Source organism: Diabrotica undecimpunctata, chromosome 7, assembly GCF_040954645.1.
Source record: "Diabrotica undecimpunctata isolate CICGRU chromosome 7, icDiaUnde3, whole genome shotgun sequence".
Taxonomy (NCBI): Eukaryota; Metazoa; Arthropoda; class Insecta; order Coleoptera; family Chrysomelidae; genus Diabrotica; species Diabrotica undecimpunctata.
Window position 1 is genome coordinate 87,249,944 of NC_092809.1, and position 24,776 is coordinate 87,274,719.

Consider the following 24,776-nt stretch of genomic DNA (forward strand, 5'->3'; position numbering starts at 1 on the left):
ATTAACTCATTATCTTTGGACGTCTAGAGATATAGAACCAGAAACGTGCAAAGAGCTTAAGATTAATAATTTTTTAAATTCGCTGTATTCTTTGACCGATGTCCACCATCCCATTAATTTAAAGTTATTTGTTAAGAGTTTTTATATAGATTATTGTATAAACATGTTTTAGATATTAAACTCAAATTGTAATTGTAAATATAGAGTAAGTATTTCTTTGTAATTTATTAGAAAAAAAAGAAAATAAAAAAATTATATAAGAAACAAATAAAAAAAGGAACTTGGACAGTCCACAGTAAAGTAGCTATTGAATTAAGTAGATAGCTGCAGAAGAGTTTACTGTGGAACTCTGAGGACCTCATCACTTATTTTATATATAAATAACTAAAAGCACCTAATAGAAAAAAAAAGACTATATATTAGAGCTCAATAGTAGTAATAGATTTAGGATAAGATTTTATAGGAAACAAAGACTTGATGAAAAAAGGGGTACAAATTGTAAGATTTGCGAATGGATTTAGTGCCAGCAGTCATTTAAACACAAACAAACAACAATACCCAAGTTACATTGTAATAAACATGAAATCTGCCAAATTTTAAATTAATATACATCTACCGATAAATCACAGCAAATGTACCTTGTTATTTTCAATGTAGGAAAATTAAAGACATTTCAAATATAACTGTAATAAGTCTGCTTTATCCTAAAATACGAATATTATCCTCTTCCTACCAATAACCCATTTTCAGTTCAATAAACATTAAACCCGCCAAATTTTAAATTAAGACATGCCCACCTACCAATCACAGCAAATGTACCGCGTTAGGTTTACTGTAGTCTGGAAAAATATGGTCTCAGATTCCTGGAAATGCTTCTATGCTATTTAATTCCGAAAAAATATCTCAGTGCACGTAAATCCAAAAAGAATTCAAGACATGTTTAAATAGGAGGCAGGATCAGGTGGACTGACCTGCAAGTTATTTATTTCAAGTCAGGCCCAAGGAATATCAACCAATAAGAGATTGGTAAAAAATTTTGCCTTGCTTGTTATGGTAAGATAAAATGTTTTGATCAACACAAACCAGTTTTAACACAATTGTACTCGTATTGAATTATAATCATATTGGGAATAAAATAAAAATTAGATGACAAACTCATTTATTAACAATTATAACAATTAGGTACTTATATATATATATATATATATATATATATATATATATATATATATATATATATATATACATATTATTAGATTACTTAGTCAATATTTCCACACCGGTATCAGTAATGGCCACTGTATGTTCAAATTGCGCAGTACGTGCATTGTCTTCTGTAATTGCTGTCCACTTATCATCTAATATTACAATGTATTGATCACCTTGTGTCAATATGGGTTCAATTGTAAATGTCATGCCAGATTCCATTCTTCCTGGATAATTATTTTCTACAATACATAAGTAAAAATAAAAATTCAGGTGTTCAAAAAATATTAATATTAATATTTATATAAGTGATGGATTCGACCGTTACTTGACGGAAATTCATTTTATGTAACAATAAAACACTAAAAACTTTATTTTCAAAACTTCCACAAAAATTTATTATAATATTTTATCACTAGAGCTGTTTCAGCAGAGTGAGTTTTTCAAGTGATCTATTTTTGGATGTGTTTACAATTTATAGTGTTTAACGAAATAGTTTGAGGAGGGGAGAGCTATTTGTCTCAAGTTGGTCGTTCAGAATTATGTCTGCGTTTTTTAATTTGTTAATTTCCATAGATTCTAATAAAGATGGCTTAAGGCGTTTATTTTGGATGTGAAGAATTTGAAATTCGTCATTAAAAGAATGATTATGTTCTAGAAGATGACGTGCGTATGTAGAATCTCTTTTCCTATTATTGAAAGAGCCCTTTTATATTCTGCTATATGTTTGTTAAAAGTTCTACCAGTTTAACCGATGTACGTTTTTGGGCAGTCGCCACATTTAAGTTTGTATACACCACTCTGTAAGTACTTTTTATTTTGGCTCTTGTCTACGGCAGATTTAATTTGTTCCCAGGCTTGATCTGTCTGTAAATTTTGGTCACATTGTTGTAGAATTTTATTTATTTCTTCTTCATATTTATTTTTTTTAGTACGGTTTTTTAGGGAGTAGTTTTAGTTTCAAGAAAAAAATATGAATTATCTTAAAAATTTGAAGTCCATATTATTGCATTAGACTCCTATTTACTAAACCGTTTTATTACAGATTCCATGTGAAAAAAAATTCCAAATTTCCCAACACCTGAAAACGGCTCTCCACCAATATAAACTATCTAAGGATTTCAAGAAACCACGCCAGCAGCTTCTGCAGAACATTATGCAAAATCGTCACACATCGACTGGGAATTGGATAGCAAGGTATGTCAAAATTTTTTGAAAACATATTGTAAAGTTGAAAATAAGTCAGTACAGGCAAAAAGTTCTTCAACTCTTCGAAAGCAATATGTGAGGGCATCTTACAAAGACGTTATTGAAGGTATTAAAAGCCGGGTAAGAGATGAATATCTGTGGATATCTGTCGACGAGACTACTGACGCCAAGGGTGGACAAATCGCAAATTTAATTATTGGAGTTTTAAACAGTTCAGCTGATAACTCCAACAAGTCGTATTTAATCAGCGTAAAATGTTTAGAAAAAACCAACTATGCAACAATTGCTCGATTTGTTAATGAATCTTTGACAAATTTCTTTTTACCGAATCAAGTACCTTCTGAAAAAATTTTGCTACTAGTTAGCGATGCCGCTTCCTACATGGTTAAAGCTGTTACTAGTCTTAAGATTTTTTTCCGAATTTGATTCATTGTACATGCTTAGCGCATGGTTTAAACAGGGTTTGCGAGTAAGCACCATTGCGAGTAGAAGTATATAGGGAGATGCTTCCCGATATCGCTTTGCCACCGGAACCAGTGTTGACTAGATGGGGGATGTGGTTGAATAGTGCCATATTTCTTGCAAATAATTATATTAATATCAACAATGTTATATCAAATTTTGATCCTTTTTGTTGTATTGCTGTTCAGAAATGTCAAAATATTTTTAGTGAGAATTCTTTTCAGAATAAACTGTCCTATATAAAAGCAAATTTTGACATAATTGGAAAAATAAAGATAAATTTAGTGAAGTTTTAAACCGGAATGAAGGCTTTTCTTTATTGCGATCAATAAATAACATAATCAATGGAAGCTTTAACGAAGTTATTAATATGGATTTCTCGCTAGTGTCAAATTTTAGATTTGCGCCAATTACATCCTGTGATGTTGTAAGATCGTTTTCCTCATATAAACACATATTAACTGATAGAAGGCATAACATTACTCTTGAAAATATTGAACATTTTATAATTATATACTGTTACACTTCTTGAAAATTAAGTTTATTCAACACCAACAATATTACAATATTTTTTAACTAACTGACAACTATATAGTTATATATTTTCTGACGTTCCAAAGTTCACTAGACATTTTAAGAATTTTTGATGTCATCTTGAATGTTCTCGAACTACTTCTTCTTTTTCGTCAATGGACTTTTCCTATGTGGGATAAATCTTTCGTAACACTGCTTCCTCCTTTATAGTTATTCGCCTCGAATAACTGGACTATCGGGGATCGATTGAAGCCAACGGGGTGGATCAGTTCCATGGTATGGAGCTAGTCTCTCGATATGAACTACCTTGGGTTTACTTCTAGCTGAAAACTGGATGCGATAGATTAGATCATTTATTTTCTGCAGAACGGTATACGGGCCTTCCCAGTTTCGTTGAAGTTTCGGACAAAGTCCTTTCTTACGTGTGGGATTGTATAACCAATTCTGGGTCACCTCTTGCGAAAGTTGTACCAGTAGCATGCATGTCGAGCCTGGCCTTGGCTTTATCACTTTGGAGCTTCAAACTTTTACGAGCAAATTCGTAGACTTTTTCTAATTTTCTTTCAAATTTTCAATGTAGGTCGGGGATGAACGTTCTTCTTCGCAGGGAGGCAATCTTCCGAAAATAAGATCTTGAGGAAGCTTCATTTCTCTTCCGGTGATCATCATTGATGGAGAATAACCAGTTGCTTTATGTTCGGAACTTCTATAGGCTAACAGGAATAGAGGAATTAAACTATCCCAATCTTTTTGAATATCAGAGACAAACATTGAAAGGTATTGACAAGCAGTTCTATTATGTCTTTCGACCATTCCGTCTGATTGAGGATGGAGAGGCGTAGTGCGAGTTTTCTTAATACCCAAGATTTTCATTAATTCTTGCCATAATTCTGATTCAAAATTTCATCCTTGATCAGAATGTAACTCTAAATGAACTCCATGTCTTGATACGACGTGTGTTATAAATGCGTGTTAGTCGCTTATTGATTAGGAAGGGGTACAATTTCAGGCCATTTTAAAAATAATCCATTGCTACCATTAAGTACTTGTTACCTCTCTCTGTCATCAGAAGTGGGCCAAGAATATTGTTGTGAATTTATTAATTGTTATGTCTTTAATTTATAATGTCTTTATCAAAAGGTTCTTATCTTAATTTATTAAAAAGCACAATAACTTATATTAATTTATTTATCACTAAAAATACATAATTTATTAAAAGGCGAACGTGACATTTATCGCGGGCGCGAATCTTCTTTATTAACTGACCTCTTCCAAATAAAATGTCCTGTTATATACTCAGTACCGTTAGACTCGAAAAGTCTAAAACCTTCTTGAGTAGACCGGACGGCGACGGTAAGGGCAAACTGGATTTCCCATCGACTTGCCTCGAACTTTCGAAATGTAGTTTTTTTTGGAAGCTTCCGTTCAGGTCTCGCACAATCTACAACAGAACAGAATTAGTCATCATATATTTTACAGTTATTTTTAGGCCAGGATATTTATCGTAACATTGCCCCCCTCTTAAAAGATGGTTCCTCCTGGAACCTTGTCGGGACTGGAACCGGAACTGTATGCTGGTATCGGCAATTGGACCCTTTTTTACAACTTCCAGTTGTATAAAAATGACAAGGGACGGTTTTCTCTCCGCACCAGTAACTATGCGGATTGCAACAGACTAACACCTGGACTTCGGTGTCTTTGAAGATCTCCTCCACCATATTTCGGATAACCCTCCAATCTAATTGGCGGCACTCCAACTTTGGTATGGCTAACTTTTGCACGTCGGACTCTAGTACGTGCTCTCTCAATTGAAGTAAGGCTTCCCATACATCTCGGTAGGTAGGTTGGTCACGGGCAGTTTGTCACCAGGTAGAAAAGGTAACGTGATGCATCTTGGAGCTTCAAGGTTTTACCGGGAGCTGACACTTGGCATTGAAGTTCTGCAACTCGACCAAACTTCCTTCGAAAGACGGATGCCAACCCTGGTGCGTCTTTGATACTGGCCGGGATGGTAAGGGCCAGCGAGTAGTCATCGGGGAGCGCGAGTAGATCTTGCTTTTCTTCAGTGGTAACACCATGTCTCGCTTTACCGGTACCTCCATAGGCACCCATGAATTCCTCAAACGTGAGGTCAGACACATCTTGGACTTGGTTTACTTCCACTTCTTCATCTACGTCGTGGTCACCTTCGAGAGACGCCAGCCGGTTATGGTGTACTATCATCGGCTTTCCCCTCGGAATCTTGCTTATTCGATAGATGACATCGTTGATTTTCTCCATGACGAGGTATGGACCTTCCCAAAACTGCTGCAATTTGGGAGAACAACCTTTTCGCTTCTTGGGATTATACAGCCAGACTTTGTCGTTCTTCTTAAAGCAACCCTTTTCGGCTTGTGTATCGTACCGTTTCTTCATTCGGTCGCTAGCGATCTGAAGGTGGGAACGGACCAACTCATGTACATCGTCCATTCTTTTTCGTAATTCGATCACATAATCTTCACCCGCTACATCTTCTCCAGGTCGACACCCAAACTCTAGATCACAAGGTAGTCGCATTTCGCGTCCGAATAGAACTTTGGCTGGTGTCTGGCCTGTTGATTCCTTAACAGCAGATCTGTAGGCCATTGTGAAGAACGGAAGGTATTGGTCCCAGTCTCGCTGATGATCGGACACCATCTTTGTCAAATACTTGCCAACTGTCCTATTCATTCGTTCTACCATACCATCCGATTGCGGATGATACGCGGTAGTTCTTGTTTTCTTCATGCCTAGTCTATCACATATTCCTTGGAATAGATCGCTTTCGAAGTTCCTGCCTTGGTCACTATGGATCTCCAAAGGCACTCCAAATCGGCTGATATATTCTTGGATCAACTTATCTGCAACGGTGGCGGCCTTCTGGTCTGGAAGTGCGTAAATCTCGACCCACTTAGTGAAGTAATCCATTACTACCAGCATGTACTTGCCTCCATTTTCACTTTCTGGAAATGGCCCAGCGATGTCCAAAGCTATTCTTTCAAACGGGCTTCCAACATTATATTGTCTCATAGGAGCTCTCCTTTTTCGGTAAGGCCCGTTACTCGTGGCACAAATAGTACATTTCTTACACCAGTCTTTTACATCGTCGGAACTGTTCATCCAATAAAACCGTTCCCGAATTCGCTGAAGGGTTTTCCTTACACCAAAATGCCCTCCCGATGGACTGTCGTGTAACTGACGAAGTACTTCGGCTATTCTGCTCTTTGGGATCACCAACTGTCTTCTCTTCTCTGAACCGTCATCATTTTCCAGGACTCGTTTGAGCAAGCCATCTTCGATGATAAATGAGTCCCACTGGGCCCAATACGTCTTAACTACTGAGCATAGGTTTGATATTTCCTGCCAAGGTGGTCGACGGTTTTCCTCTTTCCATTTTCGGATTTTCTGTATAACTGGATCTCTCTCTTGTTCTTCCCTTATCTTAGTAGGCGTCCAGTCGTCGTTGACAATCGTCGTTCTTAGCACTGCTGCTTCCTTGGATTCCGTTTTGTTGCAGTGGGAACACTCTGCTGGGCATGGCCTTCTGGAAAGAGATTCAGCGTTTCTGTGGCTAACTCCGGCCCGGTGCTCAATCTTAAAATCGTATTCTTGGAGTCGTTCGATCCACCTGGCTATCTGACCCTCTGGATTCTTAAACTGCATCAACCACTTAAGGGCGGCATGGTCGGTTCGGATTAGAAACTTTCTGCCATAGAGGTATTGATAGAAGTGCTCTACTGATTTAACTACTGCTAGAAGTTCTCTTCTCGTGACGCAATAATTCCGCTCAGGTTTTGAAAGAACTTTACTAAAATATCCGAGGAATCGTTCCTGTCCTCCTTGAATCTGAGACAGCACTCCTCCAATTCCCACATTACTTGCATCCGTATCTAAGATGAACTCTCCTTCTGGCAGTGAATACCCTAAAATTGGTGCTGTTATTAGATGTTTTTTTAAGGTCTCAAAGGCATTTTGGCAGTCTGTATCCCAGCGGTATTCTCTTGCTTCCTCTGTAAGTCGCGTTAATGGCTTAGCGATATCTGCAAACTTCTTAATAAACCTCCGGTAGTAAGTACATAGTCCAAGAAAACTTCTCACTTGATGTTTGTCAGTTGGTTTTGGCCATTCCTTAATGGAATCGATTTTTCCCTTATCCACGGCCACTCCTTCTTTACTGACTATATGACCCAGATAATTGACTCTACCTTGGAATAGCTGGCACTTCTTGGGGTTTAGCATCAATTGGGCAGCTTTAAGTCGATTAAAAACGTTTTCTAAATTCCTCAAATGATATTCGAATGTCTCCCCCAAGACGATTATGTCATCTAAATAAACCAGGCATGTTTTCCAAGATAACCCTCTCAACACATTTTCCATAAGCCTCTCAAATGTCGCAGGAGCATTACAAAGTCCAAATGGCATAACGTTGAATTGCCACAATCCAGATCCTGTGGTGAAGGCTGTCTTTTCTTTATCGACTGGGTCCATTTCTACCTGCCAGTATCCAGACTTCAAATCTAAAGTAGAAAACAATTTACTTCCAGCCAATGTGTCCAATGTGTCATCGATCCGAGGCAGAGGATAACTATCTTTCTTGGTAACGTTGTTCAGCAAACGGTAATCCACACAGAACCTCGTCGTTCCGTCTTTCTTCTTAACCAGGACCACCGGAGAGACCCATGGGCTCGTAGAAGGTTCTATCACCCCGTCTTTCTTCATTTCCTGAACAATCGTTTCAGCTTCCTCTCTCTTCGCCTGTGGTAATCGTCGAGCTGTTTGACGAATTGGCTTAGCATTACCAGTATCAATTTTATGCTTAAAAACGGTAGTTCTTCCCGTCTTTCCTCCTTTCGGTACGAAAATATCACGATACTGCCGCAGAAATTCCCTTAATTTCCTTTTCTCCATCTGATTTAGAGACTGTCCTGCAACTGCAACCATTTGGTCGAATTTGTCGTTGGAATTATCAGATGTTGTCGCCTGACGGATTATGGATGTCACAGGTACACAAGTTCCTACTTTTGTCTCTTTCTTTATGGTCACTGGGTAGTCGTTGACATTGATAAGTCTCACAGGAATTTCTTTAGCCGAAGTCACCAATTCCTTTCCAATTATGATTCCACGGCCAACCTCATCGTCGTGGTTCCAAGGCTCCATCATAACAGGTCTCCCTTCGTCCACAATTCCCTGTAGCCGCGCTACTATGATCATTTCGCTTCTTGCAGGCACGACTATATCTTCTGTAATGGCTGCTTGCACAGTGTTGTTATTATGTGGATGGAGAAATACCTCCTCGTTGCCAACTTTGATTACCTTATTCTTAAAATCCAATTGGAATCCATGCATATTCATTACGTCCATTCCTAATATAACATCCTCTTCGATGTCAGCAACTATAACAGTATGGACGAACTTTTCTGCTCCAATTCCCAATTGTACCTGGATTTCTCCATGAATGTTAGCATTTTCACCTGTAGCGGTCCGAAGTCGCAACCTCGTTGGTAACAGTTTCTTTCGGCTGTTTATAACTGTCGGGCGTATAATGGTTCTGGTCGCTCCGGTATCCACCAACAACGTATGCTTTTTACCATTTATGTCTCCATCTACATATACACTATCTTCACGACATTTCAAAGAAGCTATTAGTATGAGAGGGTCTTTGGAAAAGTTCTGGGTCGAAGCTGCCCCCTAAGGCTGACCCGTTCTAGTTTTCCTGATGGTGAGTTTCTTGATTTGCGTCGTACCTAGGGTGCTTACAGGAGCTTCGTACGTGTCCTATTTCGCCACAATTCCAGCATCTGATGGTCTTTGTTTTCTTGTATGTCATGCTTTTTATCATATTAACGAGCTGGTCAAGTTTATCTTCATCTCCTTCCTCTTTTACAGTTCTAACTTTACTGTACCCGCCAGAGGCCTGCGTAGCTGACTCGTATTCGAGGGCGGCGGATAAGACATCAACCAGCGTTTTGTGACGAGCTAATCGCAGTGTTCTCTGCATTTCATGATCACGAAGACCATCAATAAACGTTTGAACGGCCAATTTTTCCATCATGTCTTCGGGAGCTGTTGGATAAGCATATCGTACTAATCTGGCAATATCTACCTCATATTCTTAAAGAGCCTCATCTTTCTTCTGTCTACGATTTTTAAGCTGCGACTGATATACATGCTCCAAATGTTCGTGGCCATATCGCATATTTAACCTCTTCTTCAGTTGTTCGAAATCATCGGTCTCCTCTACGGCTATGGTCTGAAGCACATCTAAGGCATCTCCTCGAAGAGCGATAGTCAGGTTTACAGCCTTTTCTTTTTCAGACCATCCATTCGCTCTTGCGGCTGATTCGAACTGTTTCATGTAGTTGTTCCATGACGATTTTCCATCGAAAGTTGGGACTTTCACATGGACAGAACCTCCACTTCCTTCAAATTTCGGCCGTGTTTCCAACTTACATTTCGTCTCTTCTTCTTTTGTCTCCACTGTAATTGGATTGTTTCCTCTCTCTGCTGTCCCTGTTTCCTCCATCTTCCTTTCCATCTCTTTAATCTTTTCTTCGAAGGCCGACATATCGGCAGCAACTTGGTTTTTTAACGAAGATATTCTATCGTCGAGGGCAGACATCTCAGAAGTTACTTTAGAGATTTCCAAAGAGATATTAGCAGAGACTTTGCTTTCCAGCGAAGAAATCTCGTTAGAAACTTTGTTTTCTAATGACGCGATGTCACCGGAAACTTTGGCTACATCAGAAGATACCTTCGAAATATCGTCAGAAACTTTGTTCTCTAATGATGCGATGTCACCAGAAACTTTCGAAATATCGCCAGAAACTTTGTTCTCTAATTTCGAAATCGACGAGATGACAGCATCTTCAAATATATGTCTCTGGATCTAGTCCTTCTTCTAGCAAAGCGTTTTTTAGTCGTTGGACTAACTCAGCCTTTTTTCCGGTAGAAGCTAATTCTCTGTCTTCGAGATGTCTTCTTAAATTCGTCACTGTGAGCTCATAAATCGTAGCCATTTTCACAATTTATTTTATATTCAAATTTATCTTAAGTATTCCACTGTTCCGACACCAATGTTGTGAATTTATTAATTGTTATGTCTTTAATTTATAATGTCTTTATCAAAAGGTTCTTATCTTAATTTATTAAAAAGCACAATAACTTATATTAATTTATTTATCACTAAAAATACATAATTTATTAAAAGGCGAACGTGACATTTATCGCGGGCGCGAATCTTCTTTATTAACTGACCTCTTCCAAATAAAATGTCCTGTTATATACTCAGTGCCGTTAGACTCGAAAAGTCTAAAACCTTCTTGAGTAGACCGGACGGCGACGGTAAGGGCAAACTGGATTTCCCATCGACTCGCCTCGAAGTTTCGAAATGTTGTTTTTTTTGGAAGCTTCCGTTCAGGTCTCGCACAATCTACAACAGAACAGAATTAGTCATCATATATTTTACAGTTATTTTTAGGCCAGGATATTTATCGTAACAATATCCACTGCAAGTCGTTCAAAAGGCTCTCCGGAAAGATATTGTGCCATTTTATCACGACTTGTTGTTCTAGGGCCATTTTTACCATTACATAAATCGCATTTCCTACACCAATCTTCTACATCTCGGCGACAATTGATCCAGTAAAATCTGTCTCGAACTCTGGCGTGTTCTTTTGACTCCAAAATGTCCTCCAGAAAGGCTGCTATGAAGTTCTTGCAACACACTTTTAATGTGTGATTTCGGCAGTACCACTTGTTGAACTATACGTACTCCATCGGAACTTTCCAAATTCCGATATAATAGACCATTGGAAAGATACAGAGATTCCCATTGAGCCCAGTACGCTTTTATATTTCCACTCTATTTGGTTATTTCCTGCCAAACAGGTCTTACTCCATTTTTAAGCCATTCTCGTATGAGTTTTAAGTAATTATCTTTCTTTTGACTCTTTTTAATGTTTTCCAGGGAAGTCTGATCATTATCTTCTTCCTGTATAACTGTGGTTACCTGGAGACTTACTTCTTCGGTTATTTTCTCTTTATCTTCAAGTCTTTTACAGTACTGGTATAGTCGTTCCAAATAGGGTCCCTAGAAAGAATATCGGCATTGTTATGGAGACGCCTTTTTCTATGTACTACGTCGAAGTTATACTGTTGGAGTCTCTCTATCCACCGAGCCACTTGTCCATCTGGCTTCTTAAAATTCATTAGCCACTGTAAAGCGCTATGGTCAGTTCTAACTATAAAATTTCTGTTATAAAGAAAAGTATGAAAATGTTCTAGGGCTTTTATAATAGCTAGGAGCTCTTTTCTGGTAACACAATAATTCTTTTCAGCCTTTACCATTGTTTTACTAAAATATGCAATAACTTTTTCTTCGCCTTCCTGTTCTTGTGATAATACTGCGCCAATACCATACTGAGATGCGTCACAATCCAACAGAAATTTGTCATCTTCTCGTGGATATGCTAGAATCGGTGCTGTTGTAAGTCGTTTTTTTAAATCTTTGAAAGCATTTTGACAATCCGGTGTCCAATCAAATTAAATGTTGTTTTCGGTTAGTCGATAAAGGGGCTTAGCTATGTGGCCAAAATCTTTAATAAATTTTCGGTAATATGAACAGAGTCCAAGAAAACTTCTAATTTCCTTTTTATTTCCTGGTTTAGTCCAATCTTTAATAACTGAAATCTTCTCTGGATCAGTTTTAATTCCTTCTACTGAACCGATATGTCCTAAATAGTATGCCTCTCTTTAAAATAGTGAACATTTTTTATAATTTAACTTTAAATTGGCATTTCTCCATCTGTCAAATACCTCGATTAAGTTTTTCAGATGTTCGTCAAACGTTTTGGACATAATCATTATATCATCAAGATATACTAGACACGTTTTCCAGGTAAGTCCTCTTAAAATCATCTCCATTAGACGTTCAAACGTAGCTGGAGCATTACACAGACCAAATGGTAGAACCTGAAACCTGTAGAAACCCATGCCAGTTGAAAAAGCAGTTTTGTCTCGATCATCAGGATGTACTTCTACTTGCCAGTAGCCACTTTTTAAATCTAGGGTAGAAAACCATTTAGCACCTGATAGAGTGTTTAGTGTATCATCTATTCGTGGCAACGGATAACTGTCTTTTTGTGTAACCTGGTTTAATCTTCTGTAGTCTACACAAAAGCGATTAGATCCATCTTTCTTAGTTACTAAGACTACTGGTGAACACCAGGGGCCCGAAGCTTCTTCGATAATATCAGCATTTATCATGTCTTGTATTATGTTTTCAACTTCATTTTGTCTAGCAAATGGCAATCTCCGTGGCGCTTGACGAATTGGTCTTACATCTCCAGTATAAATTCTATGTTGAACTAAACTAGTACGCCCTGTAGATTTCTCGGATTCAAAAATGTCGTAGTTTTCATCAATAAATTCGTTAATTTTGTTTAATTCTTTAGTTGTTAAGTGGTCAACATTTTTGATTAGTTGTTTCACTAGGCTAGCGTCAACTGGGTTACTGGAAGCTGTATTATATTTTTCGCTATTGCTTATTTTTTCTATTGGTGTACAGAATGCTATTTGTTCTTCTTTCTTCAATTTAAAAGACGTTTTAGGGAAATTAGCAACCCTTACTGGAATCATCTCATCTACATTAATAAGGCATCTGGCTATCAAAATTCCATCACTAACTAGTTCATCGCTTTCCACAACGCCGAAATGTAGACCTTCAGGTTTTTGACTCAGTCTCGCCAGGATGATACTTTCAGAATTTTGAGGAATTTCTGTATCCTCGCTCACTATAACTCTTACTTGTGGTACCGATTTTTCCAAATTTAGGACAATTTCTTCATTTTCAATTAACAAAATTTTATTTTGAAGATCTATGATAAATTTGTTCTGCATAATATCCATCCCAAGAACGCATTCGTCTTTAATATCGGCTACAAGGAAAATGTGTTTTATCAAGGTGTTACTAATCTGTATGGTTGTCATGATATGTATCTCTCTATGAATTGGAATAGTGTGACCTGAAGCTGTTTCAAGAACTAAATTTGTTTTAGTAGGTTGTAGTTTCTCATTCAGAAATCCGGTTCGAACAAAGGATCTGGTTGCACCGGTATCAATACCAATCAATATCAATACGATCTTCATTTTCTTGAAATCTTATTTCTCTTAATTTTGGGCGAGATCTGGAAATGCTTTTTGCCGCTTCATACTCCTGGGCTGAGACTAGTGCTCCATTTAGCGATTTGTGATGTAATCGGAGAGCTTGTTGCATTTCAACATCCTATAGTCCATCTATGAATGCCTGCATTCCAATTTGTTCCAGAAAATCTTTAGGTGCCTGAGGGTATGCCAAGTGCAATAGTCTTTTAATGTCGGCTTCAAATTCTTGCAGGCTTTCGTTATGTTTTTGATATCGAATTTTTAGCTGACTTTGGAAAACCTGCTTTAGATGATGAGGGCCATATCTTGTCTCTAAAGCTTCAACGAGAGAGGTATAACTGGGTGCATCTTGGGGAAGGAATTGCAAAACGGTTGCTGCCTGTCCTCGAAGCGACACCACCAAAAAAGCTGCCATTTTTTTTTCATTCCAGCCATTTGCTCTAGCTGCAGCTTCAAATTGAAAACGATAAGTTTCCCATGCTGTCTGACCATCGAATGAGGGTGGTTTTAAAAATTTACTAGTTCTAATTGTACCTGGTTCAATGGGTATTAATGGGTAGCTTGGGTATTAATTTTTTTTTTCTAACTCAACTATTTGTATTTGTAAATTAGATTTCAAATCATTTTGTTGTTCTATTTTATTTTCAAAATTGTTTTGTTTTTCTTCTAATTTATCTATTCTACTAGTGATTTGACTTATCTCTAACTGAAAATTTTCGTGAATTTGGGATAAACCATCTATGATTTCTACCTCTATTTTTTTACGCCTCTCCTTTTCTTCTTCCTCTTCTTGCCTACGCTTCTCATTTTCCGCTTTCTCTTCTTGTCTACGCTTCTCTTCATCTTCTTTCATTTTTAAAAACCATGCAGGGGGTCCGGACGTATCCATTTCTTTGTCAAACTCAGTGGATCTTGTATTTACCATTAACAACTGCTAAATATTTCTTTATCCCACTGCTGTCACCAATGTTACACTTCTTGAAAATTAAGTTTATTTAACACCAACAATATTACAATTCTTTTTAACTAACTGACAACTATATAATTATATATTTTCTGACCTTCCAGACTTCACTAGACATTTTAAGAATTTTCGATGTCATCTTGAATGTTCTCGAACTACTTCTTCTTTTTCGTCAATGGACTTTTCCTATGTGGGATAAATCTTTCGTAACAATACTGTAAAGGTCATATGACACTATGCATTTTTTTGTATCATTTCTTATATCGTTTCTGATATAGAAAGTTATTTATGTTTTCTTGTATCGTTTCTTGCACGTATATTTGTGCTCTGTATGATACTATACAAGTTCTTTTACCGGAAATTCTACTGTCTTATTTGGAGATATAAAATAATCTTTAAACTCATCACGAATTTTTAAAGCGGTTATGTGTTGTTTTTAGTAATACATATTACCGAAAATTTATTAAAGATTTTGGCCACATAGCTAAGCCCATTTATCGACTAACCGAAAACAACATTTAATTTGACTGGACACCGGATTGTCAAAATGATTTCATAGATTTAAAAAAACGACTTACAACAGCACCGATTCTAGCATATCCACGAGGAGATGACAAATTTCTGTTGGATTGTGACGCATCTCAGCATGGTATTGGCGCAGTATTATCACAAGAACAGAAAGGCGAAGAAAAAGTTATTGCATATTTTAGTAAAACAATGGGAAAGGCTGAAAATAATTATTGTGTTACCAGAAAAGAGCTCCTAGCTATTATAAAAGCCCTAGAACATTTTCGTATTTTTCTTTATAACAGAAATTTTATAGTTAGAACTGACCATAGCGCTTTACAGTGGCTAATGAATTTTAAGAAGCCAGAGGGACAAGTGGCTCGGTGGATAGAGAGACTCCAACAGTATAACTTCGACGTAGTACATAGAAAAGGGCGTCTCCATAACAATGCCGATATTCTTTCTAGGCGACCCTATTTGGAACGACTATACCAGTACTGTAAAAGACTTGAAGATAAAGAGAACATAACCGAAGAAGTAAGTCTCCAGGTAACCACAGTTATACAGGAAGAAGATAATGATAAGACTTCCCAGGAAATCCTTAAAAAGAGTCAAAAGAAAGATAATGACTTAAAACGAGAATGGCTTAAAAATGGAGTAAGACCTATTTGGCAGGAAATAACTAAATACAGTGGAACTATAAAAGCGTACTGGGCTCAATGGGAATCTCTGTATCTTTCCAATGGTCTATTATATCGGAAGTGGAAAAGTCCCGATGGAGTACGTATAGTTCAACAAGTGGTACTGCTGAAATCACATATTAAAAGTGTGTTGCAAGAACTTCATAGCAGCCTTTCTGGAGGACATTTTGGAGTCAAAAGAACACTGGCCAGAGTTCGAGACAGATTTTACTTCAAAGTGATAAAGCCAAGGCCAGGCTCGACAAGCATGCTACTGGTACAACTTTCGCAAGAGGTGACCCAGTATGGTTATACAATCCCACACGTAAGAAAGGACTTTGTCCGAAACTACAACGAAACTGGGAAGGCCCGTATACCGTCCTGCAGAAAATAAATGATCTAATCTATCGCATCCAGTTTTCAGCTAGAAGTAAACCCAAGGTAGTTCATATCGAGAGACTAGCTCCATACCATGGAACTGATCCACCCCGTTGGCTTCAATCGATCCCCGATAGTCCAGTTATTCGAGGCGAATAACTATAAAGGAGGAAGCAGTGTTACGAAAGATTTATCCCACATAGGAAAAGTCTATTGACGAAAAAGAAGAAGTAGTTCGAGAACATTCAAGATGACATCGAAAATTCTTAAAATGTCTAGTGAAGTTTGGAACGTCAGAAAATATATAATTATATAGTTGTCAGTTAGTTAAAAAATATTGTAATATTGTTGGTGTTGAATAAACTTAATTTTCAAGAAGTGTAACAGTATATAATTATAAAATGTTCAATATTTTCAAGAGTAATGTTATGCCTTCTATCAGTTAATATGTGTTTATATGAGGAAAACGATCTTTCAACATCACAGGATGTAATTGGAGCAAATATAAAATTTGACACTAGCGAGAAATCCATATTAACTTCGTTAAAGCTTCCATTGATTATGTTATTTATTGTTCGCAATAAAGAAAAGCCTTCATTGCGGTTTAAAACTTCACTAAATTTATCTTTATTTTTCCAATTGTCCCTGAAAGGTTTACTATTCTTTCTTTGACAGAATCAACAATGCAAATACTATCATTTAAAGATAATTTTTGACTCTCTAGTTTTGTAATAGAGTTTACAATTATGTCAAAATTTGCTTTTATATAGGACAGTTTAGTCTGAAAACAATTCTCACTAAAAATATTTTGACATTTCTGAACAACAATACAGCAAAAAGGATCAAAATTTGATATAACATTTTTGATATCAATATAATTATTTGCAAGAAATATGGCACTATTCAACCACGTCCCCCATCTAGTCAACACTGGTTCCGGTGGCAAAACGATATCGCGAAGCATCTCCCTATATACTTCTACTCGCAATGGTGCTTACTCGCAAACCCTGTTTAAACCATGCGCTAAGCATGTACAATGAATCAAATTCGGAAAAAAAATCTTAAGACTAGTAACAGCTTTAACCATGTAGGAAGCGGCATCGCTAACTAGTAGCAAATTTTTTTCAGAAGGTACTTGATTTGGTAAAAAGAAATTTGTCAAAGATTTATTAACAAATCGAGCAATTGTTGCATAGTTGGTTTTTTCTAAACATTTTATGCTGATTAAATACGACTTGTTGGAGTCATCAGCTGAACTGTTTCATCCTGAAGCTGAACTAATCCAATAATTAAATTCGCGATTTGTCCACCCTTGGCGTCAGTAGTCTCGTCGACAGATATTCACAGATATTCATCTCTTACCCGGCTTTTAATACCTTCAATTACGTCTTTGTAAGATGCCCTCACATATTGCTTGCGAAGAGTGTAACGATATTCTTATCGTTTGACAGTTCGAACCGTGGGAGTGTCAATATTTGCGCATCCACTTCTACAACGGGACGGCGAAGTGGGATTCGGAACGGCTATTTAAGGCGTGTGAATAGCGGAATTAGACAGTCTTGTAGCTATAGAGCGTTTCACGTTAAGAAAATAACATTAGGCTTATGGAGATCAGTGTTGCCAAAACTCTCAGGAATGCGTTTTACTAGATTGTTGATATATTTTTCGAATTTCCATTTTCAATTAACATTTAACTGTAAAGTCAGAAAAACAACTGAAGAACCACAAAGCCTTATTATCATTATGTAGTCTCAGAGAACGACATAAAATCGCTGACATACGCACACCGTATTATTTTAAGTTGCAATTAGTAATTAGATATATGCATTCCAAGCGGTCCGTTTATTTGCTTTTAAATCTTTAATAGCCGGCAAAGTGCATGATTTAACTAAGCAATATTTTCTACTGATTTCTATGATTCATGGTATATGATATTCTTACCGAAAAACAAATAAACTGTCGTTACTATAATTAAAATAAGATAAAATAAAATAATCTTTGGTAAATACTATTTATTTAATTAAAATCATTTTCCCTACTTTTCATCTCTTGTTTCGAATGGGCACTTTTGGTCAATTACGTTAAAAAACGTTAATTTAATTCATGTCTGTGAAAACGAAAATACAAATTATACAACCCTGAATCGTGCTTACGTTCATCGTGGCATCGCTGCGCTTCTATCGTCCATAAGAAATACATGGCCCTATCTCCGCAATGTTATTTTCTTAACGTGGAACGCTGTATAGCGCTCTAGGCTCCCTGACTCGCCGGTGTAGTGAACCTGCGAGCCAACCCAGACAGAGAGATTTCCGTATTGAGGATCGTACTCTGCCCCTAACCAAGCGGAACCCATCGGTATTGTGTATTGAACATTACCGTGGGTCTGCACAGAGCCAACCGGGACAAAGAGATTTCCGTATTGAGGATCGTACTCTGTCCTTAACCAAGCGGAACCCATCGGTATTGTGTATTGAACATTGCCGTGGGTCTGCACAGCTAAATATTTTGTTTGCGACTTCATTCATCGCGGGATCCAGACGGGGACGTAGAATTCATTTTATTTTTATTTATTGTATAAGTATACAACGTAGAATTCCTTTTTATTTTTATTTATTGTATATATAGTAAATTAATAGATTTATTTTTATTTCAAACCTGTGTTTTACTGAGTCTGTCGCCCCGAAAGAGCTAACCATCACAAGAGTTGAAGAACTTGTTGCCTGTACTTACTTATTTTCAACTTTACAATATGTTTTCAAAAAATTTTGACACACCTTGCTATCCAATTCCCAGTCGATGTGTGACGATTTTGAATAATGTTGTTCTGCAGAAGCTGCTGGCGTGGTTTCTTAAAGTCCTTAGATAGTTTATATTGGTGGAGAGCCGTTTTCAGGTGTTGGGAAATTTGGAATTTTTTTTACATGGAATCTGTAATAAAACGGTTTAGTAAATAGGAGTCTAATGCAATAATATGGACTTCAAATTTTTAAGATAATTCATATTTTTTTTCTCGAAACTAAAACTACTGCCTAAAAAACCGTACTAAAAAAAATATATGAAGAAGAAATAAATAAAATTCTACAACAATGTGACCAAAATTTACAGACAGATCAAGCCTGGGAACAAATTAAATCTGCCGTAGGGGAAGCTAGCGAGAAAATAGTTAATTGCGACTCCAAGAGAAGTACAAACAAAGATTGGTTTGACGAAGAGTGACGAGAGTGTAAAAAACAAGAATATAGAAAAATTCGAGGACGATTGAAAGCTCTGTGTAGAAGGAAAAAGAGATACCACAATGAGTTGAAATTATAAGAGATAAAAGAGAAGTTTAAAAACAAAGAGGTGAGGTCGTTCTATCAAGAAGTTAAGAATATGGGAAAGGTTACCAAAGCCACTGTAGTTATATGAAAGGTAAAGACGGAAATGTAATTAGCGATCTGGCAGAAATAATGACGGAATGGAAAAAACATTTTGAAGAATTATTAAATGGTGAGGTGGAGCAAGAAGCAGTAGACAACTGGACGGTTGAAGAAGATGCGATAGTTGAAAGGCAGCCTACAGAGGAGGAGGTGGTGACAGCAATACAAGAAATGAAAAATAACAGAAGTCCTGGTAAAAATAACATATGCATAGAAATGATCAAGTTTGGTGGAGAACAACTACAAAGAAAAATATATCAGCTACTAGTGCAAGTATGGGAAAAGGAAATAATACCATCAGAGTGGTATGAGGCCCGCATATGCCCTCTGCATAAAAAAGGAGACAAACTGAAGTGTAACAACTATAGAAATATAGCCTTACTAGACACGGTATAAAAAAAAATCTTGGCAAAAATATTGAGAAATAAACTAAATTGCTATACGGAAAGAATCCTACATGAGTATCAGGCCGGCTTTAGAAAGAACAGATCTACTGTAGACCAAATCTTCTCATTAAAGGAGATACAAACGACTTGCTATGAAGGTAAAGTTCCCCTGCATGTTTTGTTGGTGGATTTTAGACAAGCATATGATAGAGTCGATAGAGTCAAAATGTATCGAGCAATGGTACATTTGGGTATACCAAAGAAACTAATCCGGCTAGTTAAAATGACACTAAATAACTCTACGTGTGAAATTGCTTGGCAGGGTCATATATCAGATCAATTTACGGTTGCAAAAGGCTTGAGACAGGGAGATCCTTTATCCACTACATTATTCAACTTAGTGTTAAAAATTGTAATCAAAAAATGCAGCATGAAGGCGGAAGAAACGATCATGAAAAATGAGCACCAGTGCTTGGCATTTGCCGACGATCTAACGATCCTAGCAAAACCGAGAAAGAATTAAGAAGAGTTGTGAAGAAAATCATCGAAGAAGCACAGAAATTCGGATTGGAACTAAATGAAAATAAAACCAAATATATGATCATGGGAGGGACAGAAGGGAAAAAAGAAGACTTTAGTGTGAGGTCTGTAAGTGGTAAAAGCTATAGTTTTAAAAGGGTGGAAAAATTTGAATACCTGGGTGTAGTTTTCGATCAAAAAGGAAAAGAGAAATGGGAACTCGAAGCCAGAATAGCAAAAGGGAATAAAAAATTAGGTAGTTTAAGAGCCCTACTGAACTCAAAATACGTTTCTAGACAAGGTAAACTTAGAATATATAAAACAGTAATTCGACCCACAGTAACATATACCGGTGAGACATGGACAATAAACAAGAAGGAAGAGGAAACCCTGAAAACATGGGAAAGGGAAATATTGAGACGGATATTTGGAGGACGGAAGATAGAAGATGGTTGGGAGATAAGAACCAACAATAAATTAATGGTTTTATACAAAGAATTACCAAGTTCGTCAAGTCACAAAGAATCAGATGATTGGGACATGTGGAAAGAATGGCAGCAAACAGTATGCCTAAACTAGTAATAACCAGAAAACTAATCGGAGCCAAAAGAGGAGGTAGACTCAGAACGAGGTGGATTAGTAAAGTGGAGGAAGACCTTAAACACGTGAAGGTGAAGGACTGGAAAAGAAAAGCACAAAATAGAAGCGAATGGAGAAATATTGTCCACCAGGTCCTTCAGAGTAGTTAAGAATGTTGTATATACATATTTAAGTTAAAGTTTTGTTTAAAATGATTGTAATTAGTTAACATTAGGATGTTTTAAAAAAAATGCCCTAGGCCTTAACGGCCTGTTGTGCATAAAAATAAATAAAACTACCGCCAATAGTCAGACTGTTACATGTTTAGTATAGGTATACTGATTTTCTTGCAAAAATGAGATTTTATATTAAAGTGGACTCACATTTTTATCACAAATAGTACAAAAAACACTTTCATTGTCTATAATCTACATTTTACTATTGCCGCCAACCCAACTCCGCAATAGACTTGATTTTTGTTTCGCTACTTTCGGCATATTTTCAAAAAAGAAATTATTTTTATTTTATAAGCACAAATTCACAATCACAAGTTGCTTTGCCAGCTGGTAAAGAGAATTTAAAAACGAATTTACTGTATAATACCTACCTGCATGTTGGCCCTATTCTTCTGATAAATAATTCCCAGATGGGTTTTCCCAAACAATAAAACTATAGATTTAGTAGATATTTGTAATAAAATTATTTCGTAGTTACCTGACCTGGTACCTGCTATGAATAATTCCAAGAAACTGTTATCTAAATATATATATAGAAAACCATTCTATTTATGTGATATTTTCAAATATGTGGCAATATGCTCTTAATCAAGTAAATATGAATAGCATATGCATTTATAAAGAAAATATGCTGCATATATATGCACATGCATTTTGCATATAATCCAGTCTCTAGTTATGACACATTTGTCACGTTAGATCGAAAACAATATACAAATATTAATCTCATTTTCAAGTTCTGTTCTAGCGTGGTAGTTTGTTCTAAGTAGTGGTTGTTTGTTCTTCCAAGTTAAAATTAAAATTATAAAATGGAACCCACAAAAATGTTCAAGAGATCTATCTTCAGAGATGTATCTACAATTTGCTCCAAAATATTTTCAACTATATTCTATGAGAATCTAAACCGAGAGAACCAAATCTTCATGGTCTAGTTCTGTAAAATGATTTGTTCTGTGCCCAATGATTCTTGATCTGCCAGCTTCCTCGTCACTGCTAAAAGCATTTACATCATATCCATATCTGATTAATTAATAATTTACGTGTCTGTCTACACTCTGTCAATGTCAACAAATGACACGCCAGCAGAAGGTCGAACGAGCCACTCTCTACGCCAGAAATCTCTTCCCAGAGAACGAAGATCTTCGACAGCCCAGAACATACTTACAAGGCGAGCAAGTCTTGTTGAGGAACCATACCAAAGGGAACTTCGACCCTACCTGGACGGGCTCCCACACCATCCTCACAGTGGCAGGCGACCATACGTACTAAGTACGTAGAGATCAAGATGTCGACAGAGTTATCCATGTAGACGACATCAGGCCAGCTCCACCGCCACGGAATGCTCCCGTATAAGCCCCACCTAAATATTTAAACAGATTAACAATTTTACATTTACAAACTTTCCTAAGTGTAAATCATTAAAAAACTTTTTCATATGTACAAAGTGTAAACTATTTACCATTTTTCACATTCACAAACTTTTCTAAGTGAAAATAGTGTTAAATAATTTCATATTTACAAACTTTTTTAAGTGTAAATTGGATATTAACATTTCTAACCGCGAAATTTTACAAGTGTTTAAACACCATGCATTGACATTTTTATATATTTATATTTTATCTATCTCCCAAAAAGACAATTTAATATTGAAAATTTATATTCTAAGTATTTTCTACAAACAATATTGGAGGATTGCGAAAGTCAGTTCTACTTAGTTATAATTTACAAGCAAATATACTTTTAGTTCACAACATATAAGTTTTTCTGGCAACTTCTCAATAAAATTTGTAAAAACATTCTCAATAAAATTTGTAAAAACAGCTATCAAAATGCCCGAAGAAAGTAATAAAATGTTAAAATTTAAAAATTACAGGAATAAGATTAAAGCCCCCCTCGCTGTTTACGCGGATCTCAAAAGTGCTTTAAAACGTACAGGAGATCTGCGTAAACAGCAAGAACATATTCCTGTAGCAGTTGGGTATTATTTCAAATGTTCGTATGATGGCAGACTCTCTTTTTACCCATCATATCGAGGAAAAGATTATATGCGGTGGTTTGCAGATGAACTAAATCAGCTTGCTGAGAATGTTTCTACAGTATTTTTGTGCCCATATGATATAAATATGACAACTCAGCAAGAGAGAGATTTTCATGCAGCCACTTATTGCCGTATCTGCGAGCAGCACTTCTCCCCCAGTGATAAGAAAGTACGAGACCATGATCACTTCACTCCAGAACATAACTACAGAGGTGCGGCTCATGAAGGGTGTAACATTAATTATAAGGAAGCTCACACTATCCTGGTCATATTTCATAACCTTAGCGGATATGACGCACATTTTATTATCAATGATATTGCTACACGCATTAAGGGTCCCGTAGATCTTCTTCCTATTACTAAGGAAAAATATATCTTTTACGAAACACATTGATGATGCTCGAATTAAATTCCGTTTTATCGACAGTTTTCGGTTCATGGCTTCTTCTCTCGATGAGCTCTTTTCATAGTTGACTGAATTTCTATACCTCCTATTGAGTCTTTTATTTTGAGACGAAATTAATATAAACATTGCTCATAAATTTGAATGGACTACCAATAATTTATCACCTAATAAATTTGTTTTCGATAGCTCTACTGCAGGATGTAAAGTGGATTACTTGAATGCGGAATCCACACCATTAAAAATTTTTGAAAGTTTCTTTACTAGTGAGATTGTGCAAAAAATTATGGATGAAACAAACAGGTTTGCCCTACAAGAACTTGAGAAAGAAAACACGGAAAATCAAGAACTAAGACTTGGAATTATATAAGAAATGAAGAATTGTATGTTTTCTTGGGGTTAACCTTTCTGATGCCAAGAACAAAAAAGTTATCCCTTTATGAATATTGGAGTAAGAATCCACTATTACGCACACCTCTTTTTGCAGAAGCGATGTCACGGGATCAATATCAAAATATTTTGAAGATGTTACATTTTTGTGACAACTAAGTTCAACGTGAGAATGATGTTCTCTTCAAAGTTAGGATGTTGGTAGATCATTTCAAAACAAAATTTATCAATATCTTTGAACCTTTCGATAACGTATGTATTGACGAAAGTTTGCTTTTATTCAAGGGAGATTATTTTTCAAACAGTACATGCCATCTAAACGTCACCGTTTTGGCATAAAACTTTTTTTACTCGTCGACTGCAAAACTGGATATATTTGTGATTTTATTATATATACGGGTTCGAGTACTTATAGCTCCGATATTGGAAATTTAGGAAAATCGGGTTATATTGTAACAACCCTAATCAATAAATATTTAGACAAAGGTCACAAGCTATTCGTAGATAACTGGTACACAAGTCCAGAACTGTTTTATTGGTTATACAATAGAAACACCGGAGCTTTTGGCACAGTAAAGAAGAGTAGAAGAAATATGCCAGCATTATCTGAAAAATTGGCTAAAGATGAATTAACTTTCAGAAGCGATGGCAAAATGTTAGCTACGAAGTGGAAAGACAAAAGAGAGG

The 24,776-nt window shown here is 36.5% G+C and overlaps 1 protein-coding gene across 3 annotated transcripts in view; it reads right to left on the bottom strand.

Moving 5' to 3' along the window:
• Nucleotides 1–1,184: 1,184 nt before the first annotated feature.
• LOC140445558 (methionine aminopeptidase 1D, mitochondrial) overlaps nucleotides 1,185–24,776 on the bottom strand; it is a 508,650-nt gene continuing 485,058 nt past the window's right edge. The window contains exon 5 of one of the 3 annotated variants that reach the window (XM_072537676.1): nucleotides 1,185–1,448. In XM_072537676.1, the coding sequence (XP_072393777.1) occupies nucleotides 1,258–1,448 (191 nt within the window). In that variant the 3' untranslated portion in view covers nucleotides 1,185–1,257. The remainder of the gene's footprint in view (nucleotides 1,449–24,776) is intronic. The other 2 variants (XM_072537674.1, XM_072537677.1) reach the window with 2 other exon arrangements.